Source organism: Phoenix dactylifera, chromosome 4, assembly GCF_051530095.1.
Source record: "Phoenix dactylifera cultivar Ajwa chromosome 4, Ajwa_hap1_PhDact_Kaust_v1.1, whole genome shotgun sequence".
Lineage (NCBI taxonomy): Eukaryota > Viridiplantae > Streptophyta > Magnoliopsida > Arecales > Arecaceae > Phoenix > Phoenix dactylifera.
Window position 1 is genome coordinate 53,480,391 of NC_143193.1, and position 19,150 is coordinate 53,499,540.

At 38.7% G+C, this 19,150-nt stretch overlaps 1 protein-coding gene and 1 pseudogene across 3 annotated transcripts; both read right to left on the reverse strand.

Moving 5' to 3' along the window:
- Nucleotides 1–627: 627 nt before the first annotated feature.
- LOC103699095 (OVARIAN TUMOR DOMAIN-containing deubiquitinating enzyme 6-like) lies at nucleotides 628–14,155 on the reverse strand. Of its 3 annotated transcripts, none has more exons than XM_039133293.3 (9): nucleotides 13,839–14,155; nucleotides 12,596–13,605; nucleotides 8,819–8,980; nucleotides 5,278–5,355; nucleotides 3,606–3,684; nucleotides 3,368–3,513; nucleotides 2,972–3,037; nucleotides 1,131–1,305; nucleotides 628–1,012 (listed from the first exon to the last, which is right to left on the reverse strand). In XM_039133293.3, exons 2-9 carry the CDS (start codon nucleotides 13,268–13,270, stop codon nucleotides 765–767), a joined length of 1,629 nt encoding a protein of 542 aa, XP_038989221.1. In that variant the 5' UTR covers nucleotides 13,271–13,605; nucleotides 13,839–14,155; the 3' UTR covers nucleotides 628–764. The 3 variants fall into 3 exon arrangements, with proteins under 3 accessions (XP_038989221.1, XP_038989225.1, XP_038989222.1); XM_039133297.3 differs by having other exon boundaries at nucleotides 628–1,009; nucleotides 13,839–14,074; XM_039133294.3 differs by having other exon boundaries at nucleotides 12,596–13,615; nucleotides 13,839–14,055.
- A 3,862-nt stretch (nucleotides 14,156–18,017) lies between these two features.
- On the reverse strand, nucleotides 18,018–18,557 carry LOC120112993 (geranylgeranyl transferase type-2 subunit beta 1 pseudogene; annotated as a pseudogene).
- Between the last annotated feature and the right edge of the window lie 593 nt (nucleotides 18,558–19,150).

Below are 19,150 nucleotides of genomic sequence, written 5' to 3' on the forward strand. Positions count from 1 at the left end.
ACACCCGGGAACCCAGAGGACCAGGTTGCAACTCCCATCATGGCGAGTAGCTGGGCCCGACATCAGAGAGAGACAGGCGGCAAGAACCATGGTGGCGAATGGTTGTCCTCTTCGACAGTCGCACAGTCGAGCCAATGTCCCTGTGATGCGCGAAGTATGGTAGCTGAGCTGCTTGGATGCCCAAATTTGAACTACCACAAAATCCTATTGATAATTTTAACAGCCTGCGAATACCAAAGTGGAAGGAGGGAGTTTTGAGGCAGCGTGCGACAAGAAAGCGATTCAAAATAAAATACGCTACCAAGAACACCATCCAAAACTGATCCGACAGACAACAAAAGCTTTAATCAGATGATACAAGTTCCTCACAGATCAATAGAAGATTTTGCTCAGAAACAAAGGATGAGGCTTGCAATAAGAAAGAACCAACTTCATTGAACACCATCTTTGCTCCCTGGAAAATCTTGTTTCACCCTAACTCTCTATTCAAGCAGTTGTTCTGCTATCCATAAATAGCTTGCTTCGTTTTTTTGAAAAGATATAATTAAAGCAAGGGCTGAACCTTTTGAGCCCTAAGGCACGTTCGTTGAATGATGATCATGCAAACCCAAAGCGAGGAACATCATAGGCATCTGAAAGTCCAGGTTAGCATTTATTGAACTCATTTTGTTGAGTATCGGAACATTATCACCCTAAGAAAGCAATGCTTTTTTACATGTTTAACTTTATTAATGTTATCTAAACATTTCTCTCTGGTCCAAGGTTCACTCTGCTGCTTTTCCTTTGCGTCGATTGCTACCACCAGGTAACGCACCAGTACCTCCCATCTCCAGCAGGTAGCAGATCATGGAATCCACATCATCACCAAAGATGCCGTAAGCTTCGATAACTTGCATATAGCCGAAACCCATTGATAGGACCACCTGCATGCTGCTGGTGAGGATCATGTCAGATGACGGTGCCTTTTCACTTCCACCCTCCAAAACTGCTTGGGATGACCCCATCCCAGCTGCTGTTCAATCAAATGAATGTTAGAATCGCTTTAGACTCACCATAGCAAAGATATATATAATTTAGCATCTGAAAAGCAACTGAAAACTTGGTAGAAGTGTGGTCCAAAAAGAACATACTTGCTCCAGAAGATGATGGTTCTGCTCCTGACGTGGAAGATTCTCTGAAAGCAAGCTGTTGTTTCATCTTCTCCTCAGCCAGATATTCAGCTCGTGAAGCTTCCATAACCATCCGCTCTATTTCCTTCTCAGTCAGCTCCAGATCAGAGTAAAAACGCCCCTCAGCTAGAAGGGCCTGCCATTAGGGTGTTTGTTCATGAGGAATTAGTCAGGCTATCAACGATGGTATCAAATATATTACCGAGTTCCAACTCAACAAAACAAACATCATGTCAAGATGCTATTACTTTCTGAAAACAAGATTCAACAATTTAAGAATATGTCCTTGTAAATTACTTTCATCACCATGTTAAACAAGTACATGGATATTATGACTCCAAAAGAGATGGATGGGCTGCAACATATATGTGAGTTGTGCTACGTGAGCCTTGCAGATGTGCGCCCAACCTAAATTTTCAGCTATCCAAATAGCATTGCAGTTACTACAATAAGGGGAGATAAAATGGTAAACATGATCACCAGGTTAAAAAGGCTGAGCTTCAAAGCTAAATAACCATTACGATGATGTTCAATGCACATCATAATTGGCCTCAGCACACCAGCAGAGAAGCTAATAGCTTGCATCTTATTCTGCATATACTGAGGATAGCATGGCAGAGACTCCAACATATATAATTATCCCACACAACTGGGCCAAAAATTCCAAGGACAGGACATAGATGTCATATAGCATGTTATGATAGAAGGCCTTATTCACATCCATTAAGTAGAAAAATCAACCATCAGGGCAGTCAAAGAACAAAAAGTAATACATTTGATATAGAGGAGAATATCTCATTGTAGCTGAAGTTAAAAAGAGCAGTCAACATTATAATCTCACTCACATATGTGTTACATGGACTACATACATGGATTGTCAACATATTACAACATTGGATTTATGATTGGCATGACTGGCTATATATAGAGCCTGATCAGTTCGCTCAGTTCTGGTTCATATTCTTAATTATGCTACCACTCTTCCTTAGTGTATTGGTTCCTTGAGTAGGATGAGAATTTTTTTTGTTTACATTATCTATTATATTTTGGTTTATGAAATTTTGCTGATAAGTTGGCTAGGATTTGTTTGAGATATATGCACTAAGGGATAATATAGTTGTTAGGAGAGTTTGGAGCTATACAAGGAGACTAACTAAATATAGGACTCAAGTGAATTTAATGCACTAATATTTTTTAATCCACCAAACTGCACTATGAACCAGTCAGTGTAACAATTCACAATTTACTTCTGCTTTAGTGAATTAAGTAATTATGATCTAGCCATTATCCTGTTTCCTCCATTTCCAAGCATAATGATCTAAAGTACTCGTAAACGCTTATCTCAAAAACAGAACATGGTAAGGAACTAAAAGAAGGATTTAATCAGGACTGGTAAAAAAGGGGGGAAGAATCAGAAGCATCAAATATTCAATACCAATGATGTAATAAAATGGCTAGTTAATCATTAAGTTAACGGCTGCAAGTAAAATGAATTCTAAATCTGGAACGTTCACAAGTCATGTCATATCATTTATAGGGAAAGACCATCCAAACACAGCATAAGGTAATTTAAAAGCAATACCTAGATGCAGATGGAGAAATTTGGTGAACAACTGATATGAGATAAGCTTGAAGAGAATAGTAAGATTTAGATCAAAAAGATTTAGAAGCTTCGCCTAAAAAGCAACTTGCCATATATTCATTTTGAACAATACAAAGTAGTCAAACATGTGCTTCTAAACAAACATCGCTAGCACAACAAAGAATAGATAGCAAAGCAAACTCAGAGAAATATCGCTTACATTATTAATCTGCTGGTCTTGCTGGGCTTTGATAGCAGCCTTCACCTGGTCCTTACCAATGTTCGTCTACATTGGACAAAAAAGAGGTCAATCAGGCGAAGAAGCACCAGAATTTGTAAGACAAGCATCAAAATAATTACAGACGCCAAAGTGTAACAGACAAAAATCTGATAGTGCAAGTAAAACATCAGTCCATCTAGCCAGTTGAAGGATCTTAAGAGCAATCATCTGTAGTCTAAAATGTTAAAATTTGCACAACCATTCCCCACTAATTTCTATATTGACATGTAGAAAAAGGAAAAAATACCGAGTTTGAGATAGACATTGACAATAATACGAGTCAATGTAGACAGACTGTCATGCTCCAGCAAGAGACGGTAAGTTGGAAGAACTCACCCCACGAAGACAGCTAAATCCAAGGCCTGCACCAATTGATAATCGGTGTGGATCAACAAGTGAATTGTAATGATTGCCATGATGGTAACTTAACCGAATGGGAGGCATATCAGTGCTATAGCTTCCTTGAAAGATATTAATAGGTTCTGCATATAAAACCGCAACATTATAAGCTGATTATAAACAATATTGCAGTAGATTGGCAACAAAAATGATAGCCCGAAAAAAAAAATCATACCCGTGCTGTATGAATATATATGAATAGGACGATTATACATCTCGGCAAAAGCCTGGATCTCCACATTATTTCCATAGACCTATTAAAAGCTAGTCAATCAATGAATTTCCCAAACAGACAGTAAATCATTTAAGGTTCAGAGGTATAATTCTATGGATATAAACATTTCCATCAATAAGACCCTATAATACATTGATAAAAGCATGATGAAAAAATAATTCCAAATATGTTTTTGCATTTCTAAATGAGACTGATGATATCCCTTAATGTTGGACCAGATTCAATTCCCATTTTAATTTGCAAGCACTCATGACAAGCTCGTGGTAGGATAAACTGAAGCCCAGAAAGCCTAGACAAGATGTTCTAAGAGCAAAGCTTGACATGCATGAGAGAGGATCATAGTAACATCAGTGACATTACACAGATGAATGAAGATAATAAATGCAAACAAACAGAATACTTGATTATACTCAAATTTCTAGGGACAAGATCTCACAAGAAACTAGGCTGCTGCATAAAATTTTGATGATACTCAACTGAACTGAGGCATAATGAGTCTCCGATATGCAGTCATATGGCTCTTTAAGCAACATGTACTATGGTGATGTAGATAGCTAAGGGCCATGCAGCCACCTGCACAACCCAATTCTGCTCCAACTAGTAAAAATTATAAAAAAAAAGGTTTGTTATCTCTCCCTCTCCCTACTATCCTTTCTTCCCTTTTCGTCCACTCAAGATTATTCAAGATACCAACCATTCTTAAACAGCAACGTCAGAAATGTTGCAATTCATGCTTAGCTACAAGAAGAGGATTATAGTAATCCTCCCAGGTTTTTTGCTCAAGGCAACCTGACAAAGTGTAAAGACCGAAGAAAGTCATTTATGAGAGAACAACAACCCAAGGGAAAGAAACATAATTTAGAGAGTCTATTGGATGTTCATCTTGTGAGACCTTTAGTATCATTATGCGATTGATTTAAATAGATAAAGTTGTAACTAAAAAGAATGATCAAGACAGTATATTTGTTACAAAGTATCAAAAATGTTTTAGAAATAATCGAGCAAACTAGTTCCTCGACATTTAGGTCTTTTATTCAATGATGGCTTAAGGTAATCTGGGAGAATATATGTAAAAGAGATGTTAAGCTAACATGTAAACAGAGTCAATGTAAATTGCCGGATGCATGGTTCTTTGATGATCAAGCAGAGTCCAAGAGATTTGTAGTGCATTTATTTACCCAAATATCTCTAGGCAATTTGTAACTTTTGTAATCAGAGTGGTGGGTCCACTTATGCCTGTTCTCAGCAATTCTTGAAAGAGAGCATCCTGGGTGTGACGTCTGAGTTTTAGTTAACTTAACGGTGCACCAGGTTGCTGTCTCATCTACAGCCATCATGGTCACATTAAGCTAAACCTTATGCTTATGAAATCACATGTGTATCAGGAAGAATAATAGGGGTTGCATAAAGGCGTGATGTGCAGCATAAATGTTAAATCTAATCCAAAACGCACGGTAGCATCTTACAAATAACAAGTCAGTTTTGTATATAAAATCCAAAACGCACAGTAGCATCTTACAAATAACAAGTCAGTTTTTTTTGTGTGTGTGTGTGTGTGTGTGTGTGTGTGTGTGTGTGTGTGTGTGTAGAGAGAGAGAGAGAGATTAGATACCTTGTCCCGCCTTTTCCTCTTACAGTAAGATGTAAATCCTTCAGTTATAAACTGAGAGAAATGATCCCTCTCTTTTTCCTGGGAAATCATAAACAAAATTGTGATTCACTACAATTTGCAAAAGTACATGTCACGGACACTAAATAATAAATCATTTTCCTCTTTCCACATGATGATTCTACAATTCACAAATCATTAACAGCACACACTTTTTTATGCTTGACGACTATTTGCCTATGATGTTGGCCCCAACTGTGGCTGTCAAAAATGAGGGTTAAGACCAATTAACAATCAATAATAAGGAAAGCAGAAGCTATAAAATGCAACATCAGTACAATCTTGCCAGACAGAACTGCCTAAAATAGTGAAAATAGGGCAAAAATTGAAAAACTGATTCAACACCAGACCTTGATGCAAATAAATCAATTTTCAAAAAAAAATGTAATTAAAGAAGAATATTGGTTTCAGTCAAAATGGTAACATATAAGATGCAAGGAAGCTTAAAATAATTAATATAAGAAATGTTGATTCTCTATACATAAAGATTTCAGCAGAAATCGTGAGATTTATTCCATTTCTCCCCTTCTAAGTGTTTATAAAGTCACCAATAAATACATTTCCAACCATGGTTGGCTGCACCGTTCTGAACCGCCCAGTTTGGAACATGCCGAACTGAACCAACAGGGAACCAAGATGGTTCACCCTGTTGGCTCGGTAAATAGGCCAAACCAGCTCAACGACGAGGGCTTTCGAGCCCTCTCACTCTCAGTCTCTCAGCCCCCCCCCCCCCCCCCTCTCCCTCCCTCTCAGCCTCTCCCTCCTTCTCTGACTCTCTCTCTTTTCCTCTCTCTCCTTCTTGCTCTCCAACTCTCCAACTCTCCTCCTTTTGGTACATCCGGAATGGAACGGTCCAGACCGTACCATGCCGAACCAGTCGCCAACTGTTACAACCTCCAGTACCGGTTTAGTGAACCTTATTTCCAACTATAAGTGATGATCAACCTAGGAGTGTTGTATCTAGTAAAAAAATGTAGGACTTCAGATAAAAACTGCTGAATATGATTAAATGAGAAAAAGTAAATCATTATGTGTTTTATAAGACCCAAATCAGAAGACCTAAACAGATTTGGCAAGGGCTTGGTGACGATGGCATGTACGAGGAGGTATAGTTTCTAAAAATTGAATTGAAGTTACTAATCCAGACTGTTCTGCACTTGAATAAAATAAATAAAAATATGAAGCACTCTTAACTTTTCAATACAAACAACCATACCTAACTTTGAGCCAATCACCAATGTTGCCTTATTAAAAAAAAGAAAGATAATGTGGCCAGAAGCTTTTTATAACCAAAGGATGAAATATAAAGCAATGTTTCAATACAAGCTTGCCATCAAACTTAACCTAAATAAAATGCAAGAGCCACAAATCATACGTTCAGAGTACATTTGCAAATCAAGATTACTTGGTTATCTGTATCTATGCATCAGCTGTTTTTTATTGAAACCGTGAACAGAAGATGGTGAGATCCTTTACTGAGAATCCCTAATGAAAAATATCTGCGCCTGTTCCTGTGAGCTAGGGATTTTCACAAGTAAATATCTTCAGATAAGCAATACTAACGGACCACTGTGAGAGAAGTTTTGCTATTTCCAAGTACAAAATTATAATTGCAAGGTAAACAGAAAAAAGGGGTATCTCACTATTGGTCCATCAACAGAAAGGTCATCGAGAATTAACATGTGAGTCCATAGCACCGTGTACACGACAAATGACATGACAGTAGATATGCATACCCAGGATATTGCAACCCTTCATCTTGATGCAAACCGGTACAGGTTGATACATGGCTAGGATGCTCAGACACAACTAAATCTATACACATTGAGTATGTCATTCAGATGGGCTGGTTCCTTTTTCGTTTTTTTATTTATCCTCTCTTAGTCCTTATCTCTTTTAAGTTTCTTTTCTTTATCTTCATTAGTTTAAGGCAATATATTGGTAGTACTTTGTACCTTGTCATATATGACTTGTTCACCATTATAATCAGCATCCATCTTTGGCATGAGTCAGAAGAATGTTTAGGTACTCAGGATACCTATTTTGCACTAAAAAACAATTAAGAATAACCTAAAGACGCAAAGTTTTGTTGGGAAAAAAAATCCTACTGTATCTTATCATGCCACAAATATACATCTAAGTGCATTTATTTCCATATATGGTGTGCTAAGTGCTAGAAGGGCAAGGCGCCATACACATACTATACATCACTTGCTCATCACAAGAACAAAATACAGGCAGTGACTAACAGTCTAAACTTCCATTAAGAGCAGATAATCCATCACATATTGAAGGTCTTAGGTCGGTCCGCCATTCAGCTTTTGTCACTTGTCATTCCATTGTCTCGTCATTGATGCATGGATAGCAACAATGGCATGAGGAAAAGGTGCAGATTGCACATCTACAAATCCACCACCACCAATAAAATAGCATTAACAAAACAAGAGTGCAACCATGATCTGATATAAACAATGATCAAGAATTGTTGATCTAAAAGACCACCATTCTTGATTTGTTTAAACCATGGTATGTTGTGCCGGCACATACCGGGCGGTACAGGACATACCGTATCATACCGGTTTGGTACCGGTATCCGGTACAGATGGCGTACCGAGTACCGGATGACGTACCGAATATCGGTACACCAAAAAATCCCATACCGATATTGTGCTAGTGTGGCACCGGTACGGAATCCAGTACCGAGATGGCAAACTTTAGTTTGAACACCTCGATAAAGTCATTTGGTGGTCAGAACTTAGATACCGAAATACATAGCCTCTTGTTTTTCATAAACTTATTCCCTATATATAAGAAATCTGCATTATACCAAACAATAATTACCCAGGCTCATTGGTTCACGTGGTTCTGGTTCAGGCTCATAACTCATAACTCACAATTTGTTATTTCTAAATTAGTTGGGTTTTATTTAAATAAATTTATATAATCTAAAACCAGAATTAATCATTATTTATCATAAATTTTTCAACAAAATGGTTGGCACTCATCAAGATATGCTAGAACCAATACTGAACAAATAAGAGAGAGTTAGAAGAAGAATGATAAAGGGATTTAACAATCTAGGAATTATTAGAACATCTTTCCTGTAAATTTCCCTTACTCACCCATCTTTTCATATTAGAGCAAACTGTACTGCAAGAAAAAAATCATTCTAAACCAATTTGCTTGGGGCTTAAATGAATTAGGAAACTATTACCAAACCAAGGTCACATGACATTTGGCCAACAGCAAATCATATTGTATATGTTTGTGCATGTGGGTCATCTCTATAATGCTAGTTAAAAGGAGGAAATATCTAAAAAAAGCTAAAACGACTAACTTCTACAGTAAATTCCTGAAATGCCTAATAAAAATGCAGGCTTACTACTGTTCACAAGACAGCATTTGATTGGTACAATTATCTACCACAATCAATGCACACTTCCCCAACCAAAAGAAAACACATTCGATTGGTACAAATACTTACCATATAATCAATGCTCATTTGCCTAGCCATATCATACGATTCTGGATCACCATAAACTTGGTCAGCCACAGCACGGAATAGACAATTCCCATCCTCCAACATTTTTTTAACTTCAAATCCCTTTGTTCGTCTTATCTCAAGTTCAAACTGACGTTCTCGCTCCTTGAAACAAAATAAGCATGTGACAGTTACATCCCAAAGTATACACCAGCACAAGAAAAGGAAATCAATTCGGTAACCATAACAAGAGTAAGAAACATATAGAGTGAAGCTCATTTGATGGAAAGGATAAAATACAAGTACATGTTTTGTATCTGACATTTATAAATTATCAAAAGGACATATAGATATAAATTGTTGGATAATCTCAGCCTGATAATGCTGTATGTATACATTAACTACAATATCAAAATTCCAAATATATGTTGCCCGTGTCTAGCAAAACCTACAAACCAATGGCACAATCCCAGCCTTCTTTTCAATGGTACAAACATCTAGAATAAAGCTAGGTGCCAGATTCAAAACCAAAGCAAATTTCCAAGGAGCTGAGAAACCCAGCCAATGAACTCAAATAATGTGACTCAAAGTTCAGAGAGCTTCTGTCTATCAAAAGGCAACGGACTGTTGCTAAAATCAGGCCAGAAAACATCTGTTTTGCTTAACTTAAAGGGCTTTAAATATAGAATTTAATCCCTTCTATTTAAAGAAAAAGCAACTGAAGATTGTAGAAATTTCATCACTACTAGCTGATCGGTCCCCTTGCTGTGACAATACCGGACAGCACCTCACAACACTCTAAGAACAAGCACCAGAAAAAAAAAATGAACCATATATTAGATGCCAGAGCTCTATAGATGTCAACTAAGGGCAAAGTAGGAGTGAATAAAATTGAATACAGATCAAAACTAACACATGGCCATCCAGCTATCCTTTGCTTAAGCAAAACTAATCTGCTCTTCACAATGATTGCAGAAGAAGCTTCGACCTATAATTTTCTTACATGCTAAAACATCAAACATCCGCATGTTAAATGATATCATGTCCCTACCAATAAATTCTAAAGCTTGGACCTCAACTAGCCAACACAGAGATGGGAAACAAGAAAAGACAAACGCAACAGATAAAAGCTACAAAATGCCCAAAAATGGATGAACAAAGGCCAGAGCTCCATCATGCAACAACTCAGAAAAGAATGGCGGAATGGGTCACTAATAGTTTTACATCTGAGATAGAACAGTTTCTTTCTTTTATCTCTTATGAAGCAGCTCCACATCTTATCACCAGCACTTTCACAGTCAGTTTATTTTTGCCACACATCCCCCACAACTTAGTATCAAATAGAAGATTACCTGTGAAAATCTCAGCCAATAATTAAACTGAATCGCTTAAAACTAATGGAGACTTTATTGAACAGAAAAAAGGAAGAGAAAACAAAGGAGAGAGAGAGAGAGAGAGACCAAACAACTAGAAAAGGATGGTAGAATGGAAAACCTTCAACACCCCATTTGACCTCCTTCCACCCAAGAGTGTAATAGCGTCAAATTTCAGGAAAAGTTTAACATCCCTGTGATATGTTTGGAAGGATCTCATCCCCAAAGAATTAGTATCCCACCCTTCACCAATTAAAAAGGTTATGTTGCAAAGCATGTGTTGAAATGATCCGTAGTGCCATAGGTATACTAGTAAAAGGAAACCATATGTTATACACGTAATACACTTTTTTTGCAGCTCATCAAAGCCTATTTACACTTAAAACACTGTCTCTAAATACTGGTTACTTATGCCTTTTTTTCATTGTGAATAGATTCTGCATAACTATTTCCATTTACCTCTTCTCCCTTCAATCATATCCTCTTCCTATCTTCACATGCTCACATCTGGTATCCAAGGCACACCAATCTGTATCAAAGTGAATAACTATCCTCATAACTATCTTCTTCATTCTAGACATGTGGCTAAAATGTGGCAAAAATACGGAGAATTTTAGTATAGGAAAATTTTACTCAGGGTAGAGCACAGGTCCAGAATCTCCCCTACAATCTAACACCCATATCCTAAGCATTTCCTTATTACATAACTTCTGAGAGATCCACTTCCCTGCATGGGTAACCAAACTTACTCTGTACTCACTCTCCCTTTAAGTAACTAAGCTCAGCAAACATGCCAGAAGCCACATGAATAACATATTTAAGACCAAGGATTGCAAATTGCAAAAGATGGAGTGAAAATTCCAAGGTGCACGTGTTTCTTGCAAAAAAGGAGAATCTCAATCAACTCTACACCACTGCCCAAATATGCTTCAACTAGGAATATATCCCCTATCAAGTTTTCTCAAGATATCAAAGCGTGAACCTATGTTTATTATCCCCAGAAGAATCTCATCTTTCATTTCATCTTCTAAAGGCATGTACTTTGATAAACTTTCTATTTATAGTAAAAGCCAAAAAGTCGTAACAACTTTTTCATTTGGCTACCTTATTTCACATGATTCTAACCCATATGAAAAAGGATATAACAACAAAACACATTCTTCATGTTGTACAAGGTTTACATTATCATGAATCTTTGTAGCACAATTTAAAATAAGGTATTATATGATAGCAGAGCCCAGTCAAGCCATTATTGACCATTAAAATCGTCATACTGACATCATATATCCTTGAAGAAAAAGGAGATAGGGTTTCTACCAAGTCTCATTGACTTTATAGTGCAATTTCAATGAAATTAATGGGAGTAGCTCAAATAAAGTGAAATTGTCCATAAGAAGGCATCTTTAACAGTAATCAGAATTCATAACAAGAACCCAAATGGAGTAATGTCAACAATTGATTGATTTCATTAACAATGCAAGTCCCCAAATATCTGCTTCTACTGGCTGCAAGAAAGAAAAGAATTAGAACCATAAGTAGCAAAATATGATTTGCAAAAGAAAGAGGTGGAGGAGTAAACAAATAAAGAATATTTGTTGAGAAAATTGCAGCTACAACAACCCTAAACTCTATATTGGAGAAAATAGACTAAAAATCAGAACCATCATAAGAAATGAACTTCAATAGTAATATATGCAGATGAACCCAAGACAGGCATGGTGAGAATTGGACCCAGTTACAGAGTGGATAATTAGATATTAAATATTCAAAATTAGATCGAAGTCACAGATACTTCTATTTTTTAAGAAGCTTGAACTCAGAAAGGCATCAAGACATAAAGCTGACCAAGATTGATGAGATGACGCTTTTTTTTTATTTCAATTCTTATAGTCAAGTTTATGTTCCAAGTCTTTCTAGAATGTATACTGAACCAAATTGTCATACTTAAGAACCATGACTATGGAAAATTATGGGCCAGATTGAATTGGTCAGAGCTACTAGTTCAATGTTTCATTATAGGGGCCCTGCCTTAGATCAAGTTTCATAGAAAACTGCATTCCCTCTTCCGAATCTCTTGGTTTTACCAATCACCATCATCTGGATTTTCCTTACCCAGATAAAAGGCACACAAACAAATAGCAATAAATAAACTGTATGTTTCAACTACATGGAATTCGTTTAAACTGAAAAATATTCTAGAGCGTCAAAGAAATTCAGCAAGTGTGTGTGAAAGCAGAATAACTCCTAGAAGGAAAATAGTGATTTCAACCTGCCAAGGAGCATAGTGGATCAGGATGTCAGGACATCAATCTATAGCAAGTAATTATACATTGTAATAAATACTGCAGTTGATAAATTTAGCGAGATGACCAAGTTAACAATCAAATTGTAATGGAGCAGATCTTACTGCATCATCATACGAGGACACATAACAAGGGCTCTGTTCATCAGCACTGTTGTAACCTTCGCCTTCTCCGTATGACCTGGGAGAAGAAGGCCGAGAACCTGATGGTGATGAACGCGTTGAGACTACAGGCCTCGCTGATGGCCTTCTGGAAGGACCAATCCTCGCACTATTCGAACACCCCAAACCCGTTCTCCTTGGGCTCATATTTGCTGCAGATGGCTTTGGAGGAGGCACTGGAGGAGGTGGAGGGTAAGAACCTCCTGCAACAATCCGGGAAGATCCAATACCAGAATGCACCCTTTCATCATGATCTGAACGCTCAGACACCCGAAACCTACCCAATTCTTCCTCCAGAACTGCAGAACCCAATGCATCATCTTTTAAAGATTCTACCCTGTCATCAACACGTTGATCAGGCCCCCTTTCAATCGGGATGCCCTGGGAAATTTCGGGCAGAAGCTCATCATTCTTTACAGATTTATCCTCAGAACTTCCACATTGCTCTATGCTATCACCTAGAACACCTTGTTCTTGAAGGACTTCCTTGTCTCGCTCCTCCTCCTTCGCAGTTGAGGCAGCCTGAGCTGCTGAAGCAGGCGGCAGTGAAGTAGAGGGGGGGCGATTGGCATTTGAGGAAGAACCTGCTGAACCTCGATGGACAAAGATACGAGTCATCTTGTTCAGCCAAAAATCTTAATCCTTCTGATGCCTTCCTTCTCTTGGACTTCTTTTATTCCACCGCTTGACAACTCAAAACCTCCAAGCCTCAGTCATCCCTTTATTACGAGTTCTGACCTTGGGCGCCCCAGTGCCAATCCCTCGACTGAACGACTTCTTCCAGCCCAGCACGCTCTCCTCCACGCAGCACAATCTCTGCATCCCCCTATCAATTCTCATCAGTCCAAAGTCCTCGTCTTCCACTCAACCCACCAAGAACAAACCCCCTTTATCAAAAACCCTAATTCGCCCCAATAAAGGCCCCTATAATCCCAGAAACCTCACCAATTCCCCTGTCAAAACCTTATATCCATAAATCTCGGACCAAAAAGAAAAGCAACAACAAAAGAAAAGATCAGAGAATAAAACACCTTCAAAAACATCAAGAACCTCGTCAACAAAAGAAAATCAAAAGAGGATTCTTTTGCAAGAACCGAAATAAGAATCCAGAAAGAAACCCCTAAAATCCTAAAGAATCGGTCGAGTAAGAAGGAAAGAAACGCATGGAGGAGTTAAAGATATTTACCTTGGGGGATTCCGCAAAGGCGCCGAGATCTTCTATCGTGGAACCGATCGAAAAATCCGTGCAGGCTCGGAATCGATTTCAATGGTTTGTGAGAAATGGAAGAGTGTTCGAACACTTTCTTTCCAGAGCAGAAAAAGGAGGAGAGAAGGGCTGAGGAAGAGAGTGAGAGAGGCAAATAAAAAAAAAAAGGTGGAATTCGGAAAATGGATGGACGGAGAGAGAGAGAGAGAGAGGAGGAAATGGCAAGGAAGGGGTTTGGTTCGCGTTTTATCGAGGTGGGCGGGGTCACACCGCCTGCCAAGGTTTTCCCGATACCACCGATATAATTAAATTATAACTATATCAATATATAAATTACAGACCTTCCCCCTCAGCCGTTATCGACCGTCATTACGTAAATAAAAATAATATTTTGTTAGGTAGATTAGAGCACCTCCGGTAACAAGATTTGCACAAAGCCTATTTTATCATCCAAAAAAAGGAAAAAAAATCCTATTCTATTACAAATGACCTCACATTTCATTGTTGAATAATAATAGCTATTATTTGCAGCTTCATACATATTTTGGATAGAAACATAATAATATTATTGTCCAAATTATTGTTAAAATAATAAGAATTTTATTTTTTTTAAAGACATACAATTTTTTTTTTATATACAACGGCGCCTCATATTAAACATATATAAGTACATCCAATAAAATCAGAAAAAAGAAAATAGCAAAGAGAGAAAAGAATAAATGCTTGGTTCTTCTAAAAAAACTCTAAAATGATGAGTCACAAAGAAGACGACTCGGTCAGCAATATTGTTCGCCTTCTGATAGACGTAGGTGGCTGGAAAAGAGCCACACTCTCTCGATAGCTTGTATATATTTCAGAGCAGTGACTGTCCGCCAACATCGCTATGCCGGCTTCGAATCCACTTGATTACCATAGTCGAGCCTCATTTAAAGTGAGTACAGTCTGCACTCAGAACAAGCCTTGCATAAGTGACGTCTTTCCATGCAACTCTCAATTCTACTGTAATAACAGTAGTGTCCAAAATTCTAGCTAGAAATCTGGGTTGGTCTCTGATGTGAAAACTTATCAAAACTGTGGTTTCACTGTTTGGTAATTGGTAGGTTTCTTTTATCCCTTAATCTCTGACTAACTTCATTTTTTTGAATTTTCAATTGTGTTGAAGTATCGTATCTGCTTTTTAGATAAAATCATCTGCTTTCCAAGGACTAAAGAATGAGGTTTTAGTAGTTTTTTTATTATTATTATTTGATTGGAGTGGGAATATGTTTAATATGAAAAGTTCTAGTTTCAAGAGGACCTACTATACTTTCCACCTTCAAAAGTTGTCATCTCTGAAATCTGTTTATATTGAGATTTTAGGTTCTTTCTCTAGTTTGTTTTGCATTTTGACATGTTATACTTTAACAGCTATTATCCTCACATGCGCTAGGCTTCCCATGCTAAGATGCATGATCCATATTTCCCTATAAAAAGTAATAAGTGTTTTCACTACTTTGTATCCACTTTGTTCTTCTGACACCTAGGACTTGTAGCATTAATCGTTTGTAGACCAGAAATTAGAAGTGATCAAAAGTTCGCTGGTAATTAAGGATGTCAATTTTCTTGGGTCTAGTGATATTGAATTTTTTACTCTCTCCGTCCATCCATTTTCCGAATTCCACCCTTTTTTTTATTTGCCTCTCTCACTCTCTTCCTCAGCCCTTCTCTCCTCCTTTTTCTGCTCTGGAAAGAAAGTGTTCGAACACTCTTCCATTTCGATCGGTCCCACGGTAGAAGATCTCGGCGCCTTTGCGGAATCCCCCAAGGTAAATATTTTTAACTCCTTCTTCTGATGCGTTTCTTTCCTTCTTACTCGACCGATTATTTAGGATTTTAGGGGTTTCTTTCTGGATTCTTGTTTCGGTTCTTCCAAAAGAATCCTCTTTTGATTTTCTTTTGTTGACGAGGTTCTTGATGTTTATTCGATTTTCTTTAATTCCTCCAGAGGAGTCGAGCTGGAACTCTAGCGTTAATTAGGGTTCGCAAAAAGGATGCTGCCATCGCTCAAACCCGCCATGGCGGAGCTCTCTCCAACTCCCCTCTCCTGTTCCCTCTCCCTCCCCTGTTCCTTGCTCCTCGAGTCTTTATAGGAATTCACGAATCTGGACCGTCCATCCGTTCCCTGATCGAACGGGTCGGACTGCATCGAGCTCGCACCCGGTTCGTCCTCGACCAGGCCGGTCTCCCCCACTCGGTCTGAAATGAAGGCAGTTATAACGATTTTAGTGGAGGGTCCAGCCGGCCGGCTTTAGATCGACCGGGTCGGATCGCAGCGGGATTGGATCGTCTCTTGACGCGGTGATCCTCTTCTTTTTCCCCATCTCGCTCTCTTCCGGATCTCTGGTTTCGCTCTTCTTCGACCATACTCCACGCTTTTTTATCAGGGTTTTTTCTGGATCTATTTCTTTAGGGTTTTGGATCGAGACTCGGGGCGACGATGGAAGATTTGGTAGCGGAAAAGCATGTGAAGTACATCCTTTCCGTGGAAAAGGTTCGCTGGCTTCTCTCTCTTCTCTGCTCTCGAATAAATTTGGAATCGTCATAGGAAGCTATCGGGAAAAAAAGAGGAAGAATAACAACTTTTCTGAAATATTTGATTCGATAGAAGAAAGATGATTTCGAGTCTCTAGTGTTGGAGCATCTGAGGATGAACGGCGCCTATTGGGGTCTGACCACTCTGGACCTCCTCCATAAGCTCGGAGCTGTCGATCCGGATGAGGTCGTATCGTGGATGATGGAATGCTATCACCAGGATTGCGGTGAGTCATTCCCCAACTCGAGAGATTGAATTTTTAGGTCAGACATGGTGCATGTTTTTGGTAATTGTGAGTGGGTAATTGCAGGAGGGTGTGGTGGGAATATTGGTCACGATCCGCACCTTTTTTATACACTCAGTGCCGTGCAGGTTTTGGCCCTTTTTGACAGGCTTGATGTTCTTGATATCGAGAAGGTCTCGGATTGTATCCTTCGTCGTTAGGAAAGATATTATGAAGTTTAAATTTGCTTTGATGGTCAATAAGATTTCAGGCTTTTGATGTAATTCTTCAGTTGGGTAATTTTAATGAATGGTAGACTGTTTGCAATATCGGGCTCGCGTATTGCTTGTGAACCCTTTCCTATCAACTTAGGCTTCCAATTTTTATGGTATGCACGAGCTTTCCTTTGTAATTAAGAGGGGCGGCTTCAAAATCATTAATTTTATGTTGCATTTTCATGCCATTCTTGATTAGTTACTCAACATGGAGAAAATTCTAGCTAGAAATCTGGGTTGGTCTCTGATGTGAAAACTTATCAAAACTGTGGTTTCACTGTTTGGTAATTGGTAGGTTTCTTTTATCCCTTAATCTCTGACTAACTTCATTTTTTTGAATTTTCAATTGTGTTGAAGTATCGTATCTGCTTTTTAGATAAAATCATCTGCTTTCCAAGGACTAAAGAATGAGGTTTTAGTAGTTTTTTTTTATTATTATTTGATTGGAGTGGGAATATGTTTAATATGAAAAGTTCTAGTTTCAGGAGGACCTACTGTACTTTCCACCTTCAAAAGTTGTCATCTCTGAAATCTGTTTATATTGAGATTTTAGGTTCTTTCTCTAGTTTGTTTTGCATTTTGACATGTTATACTTTAACAGCTATTATCCTCACATGCGCTAGGCTTCCCATGTTAAGATGCATGATCCATATTTCCCTATAAAAAGTAATAAGTGTTTTCACTACTTTGTATCCACTTTGTTCTTCTGACACCTAGGACTTGTAGCATTAATCGTTTGTAGACCAGAAATTAGAAGTGATCAAAAGTTCGCTGGTAATTAAGGATGTCAATTTTCTTGGGTCTAGTGATATTGAATTTTCTCCATGTTGAGTAACTAATCAAGAATGGCATGAAAATGCAACATAAAATTAATGATTTTGAAGCCGCCCCTCTTAATTACAAAGGAAAGCTCGTACATACCATAAAAATTGGAAGCCTAAGTTGATAGGAAAGGGTTCACAAGCAATACGCGAGCCCGATGTTGCAAACAGTCTACCATTCATTAAAATTACCCAACTGAAGAATTACATCAAAAGCCTGAAATCTTATTGACCATCAAAGCAAATTTAAACTTCATAATATCTTTCCTAACGACGAAGGATACAATCCGAGACCTTCTCGATATCAAGAACATCAAGCCTGTCAAAAAGGGCCAAAACCTGCACGGCACTGAGTGTACAAAGAAGGTGCGGATCGTGACCAATATTCCCACCAAACCCTCCTGCAATTACCCACTCACAATGACCAAAAACATACACCATGTCTGACCTAAAAATTCAATCTCTCGAGTTGGGGAATGACTCACCGCAATCCTGGTGATAGCATTCCATCATCCACGATACGACCTCATCCGGATCGACAGCTCCGAGCTTATGGAGGAGGTCCAGAGTGGTCAGACCCCAATAGGCGCCGTTCATCCTCAGATGCTCCAACACTAGAGACTCGAAATCATCTTTCTTCTATCGAATCAAATATTTCAGAAAAGTTGTTATTCTTCCTCTTTTTTTCCCGATAGCTTCCTATGACGATTCCAAATTTATTCGAGAGCAGAGAAGAGAGAGAAGCCAGCGAACCTTTTCCACGGAGAGGATGTACTTCACATGCTTTTCCGCTACCAAATCTTCCATCGTCGCCCCGAGTCTCGATCCAAAACCCTAAAGAAATAGATCCAGAAAAGACCCTGATAAAAAAGCGTGGAGTATGGTCGAAGAAGAGCGAAACCAGAGATCCGGAAGAGAGCGAGATGGGGAAAAAGAAGAGGATCACCGCGTCAAGAGACGATCCAATCCCGCTGCGATCCGACCCGGTCGATCTAAAGCCGGCCGGCTGGACCCTCCACTAAAATCGTTATAACTGCCTTCATTTCAGACCGAGTGGGGGAGACCGGCCTGGTCGAGGACGAACCGGGTGCGAGCTCGATGCAGTCCGACCCGTTCGATCAGGAAACGGATGGACGGTCCAGATTCGTGAATTCCTATAAAGACTCGAGGAGCAAGGAATAGGGGAGGGAGCGGGAGCGGAAGAGGGGAGTTGGAGAGAGCTCCGCCATGGCGGGTTTGAGCGATGGCAGCATCCTTTTTGCGAACCCTAATTAACGCTAGAGTTCCAGCTCGACTCCTCTAGAGGAATTAAAGAAAATCGAATAAAAATTCCGCAAGAACCTATTATGTTTAGTAGTTTAGTAGATAATTCAACATGATAACTTTAGAAGATTTAACAT

Excerpts from the sequence above, each read along its gene's own strand:
- LOC103699095 (XM_039133293.3), bottom strand. The coding sequence starts at position 13,270 with ATGACTCGTATCTTTGTCCATCGAGGTTCAGCAGGTTCTTCCTCAAAT. Across the intron at positions 3,685-5,277 it reads AGAGGAAAAGGCGGGACAAG|GTCTATGGAAATAATGTGGA; the intron begins GTATCTAATCTC and ends AGCTTTTAATAG. Across the intron at positions 3,038-3,367 it reads GATTTAGCTGTCTTCGTGGG|ACGAACATTGGTAAGGACCA; the intron begins GTGAGTTCTTCC and ends TGTCCAATGTAG.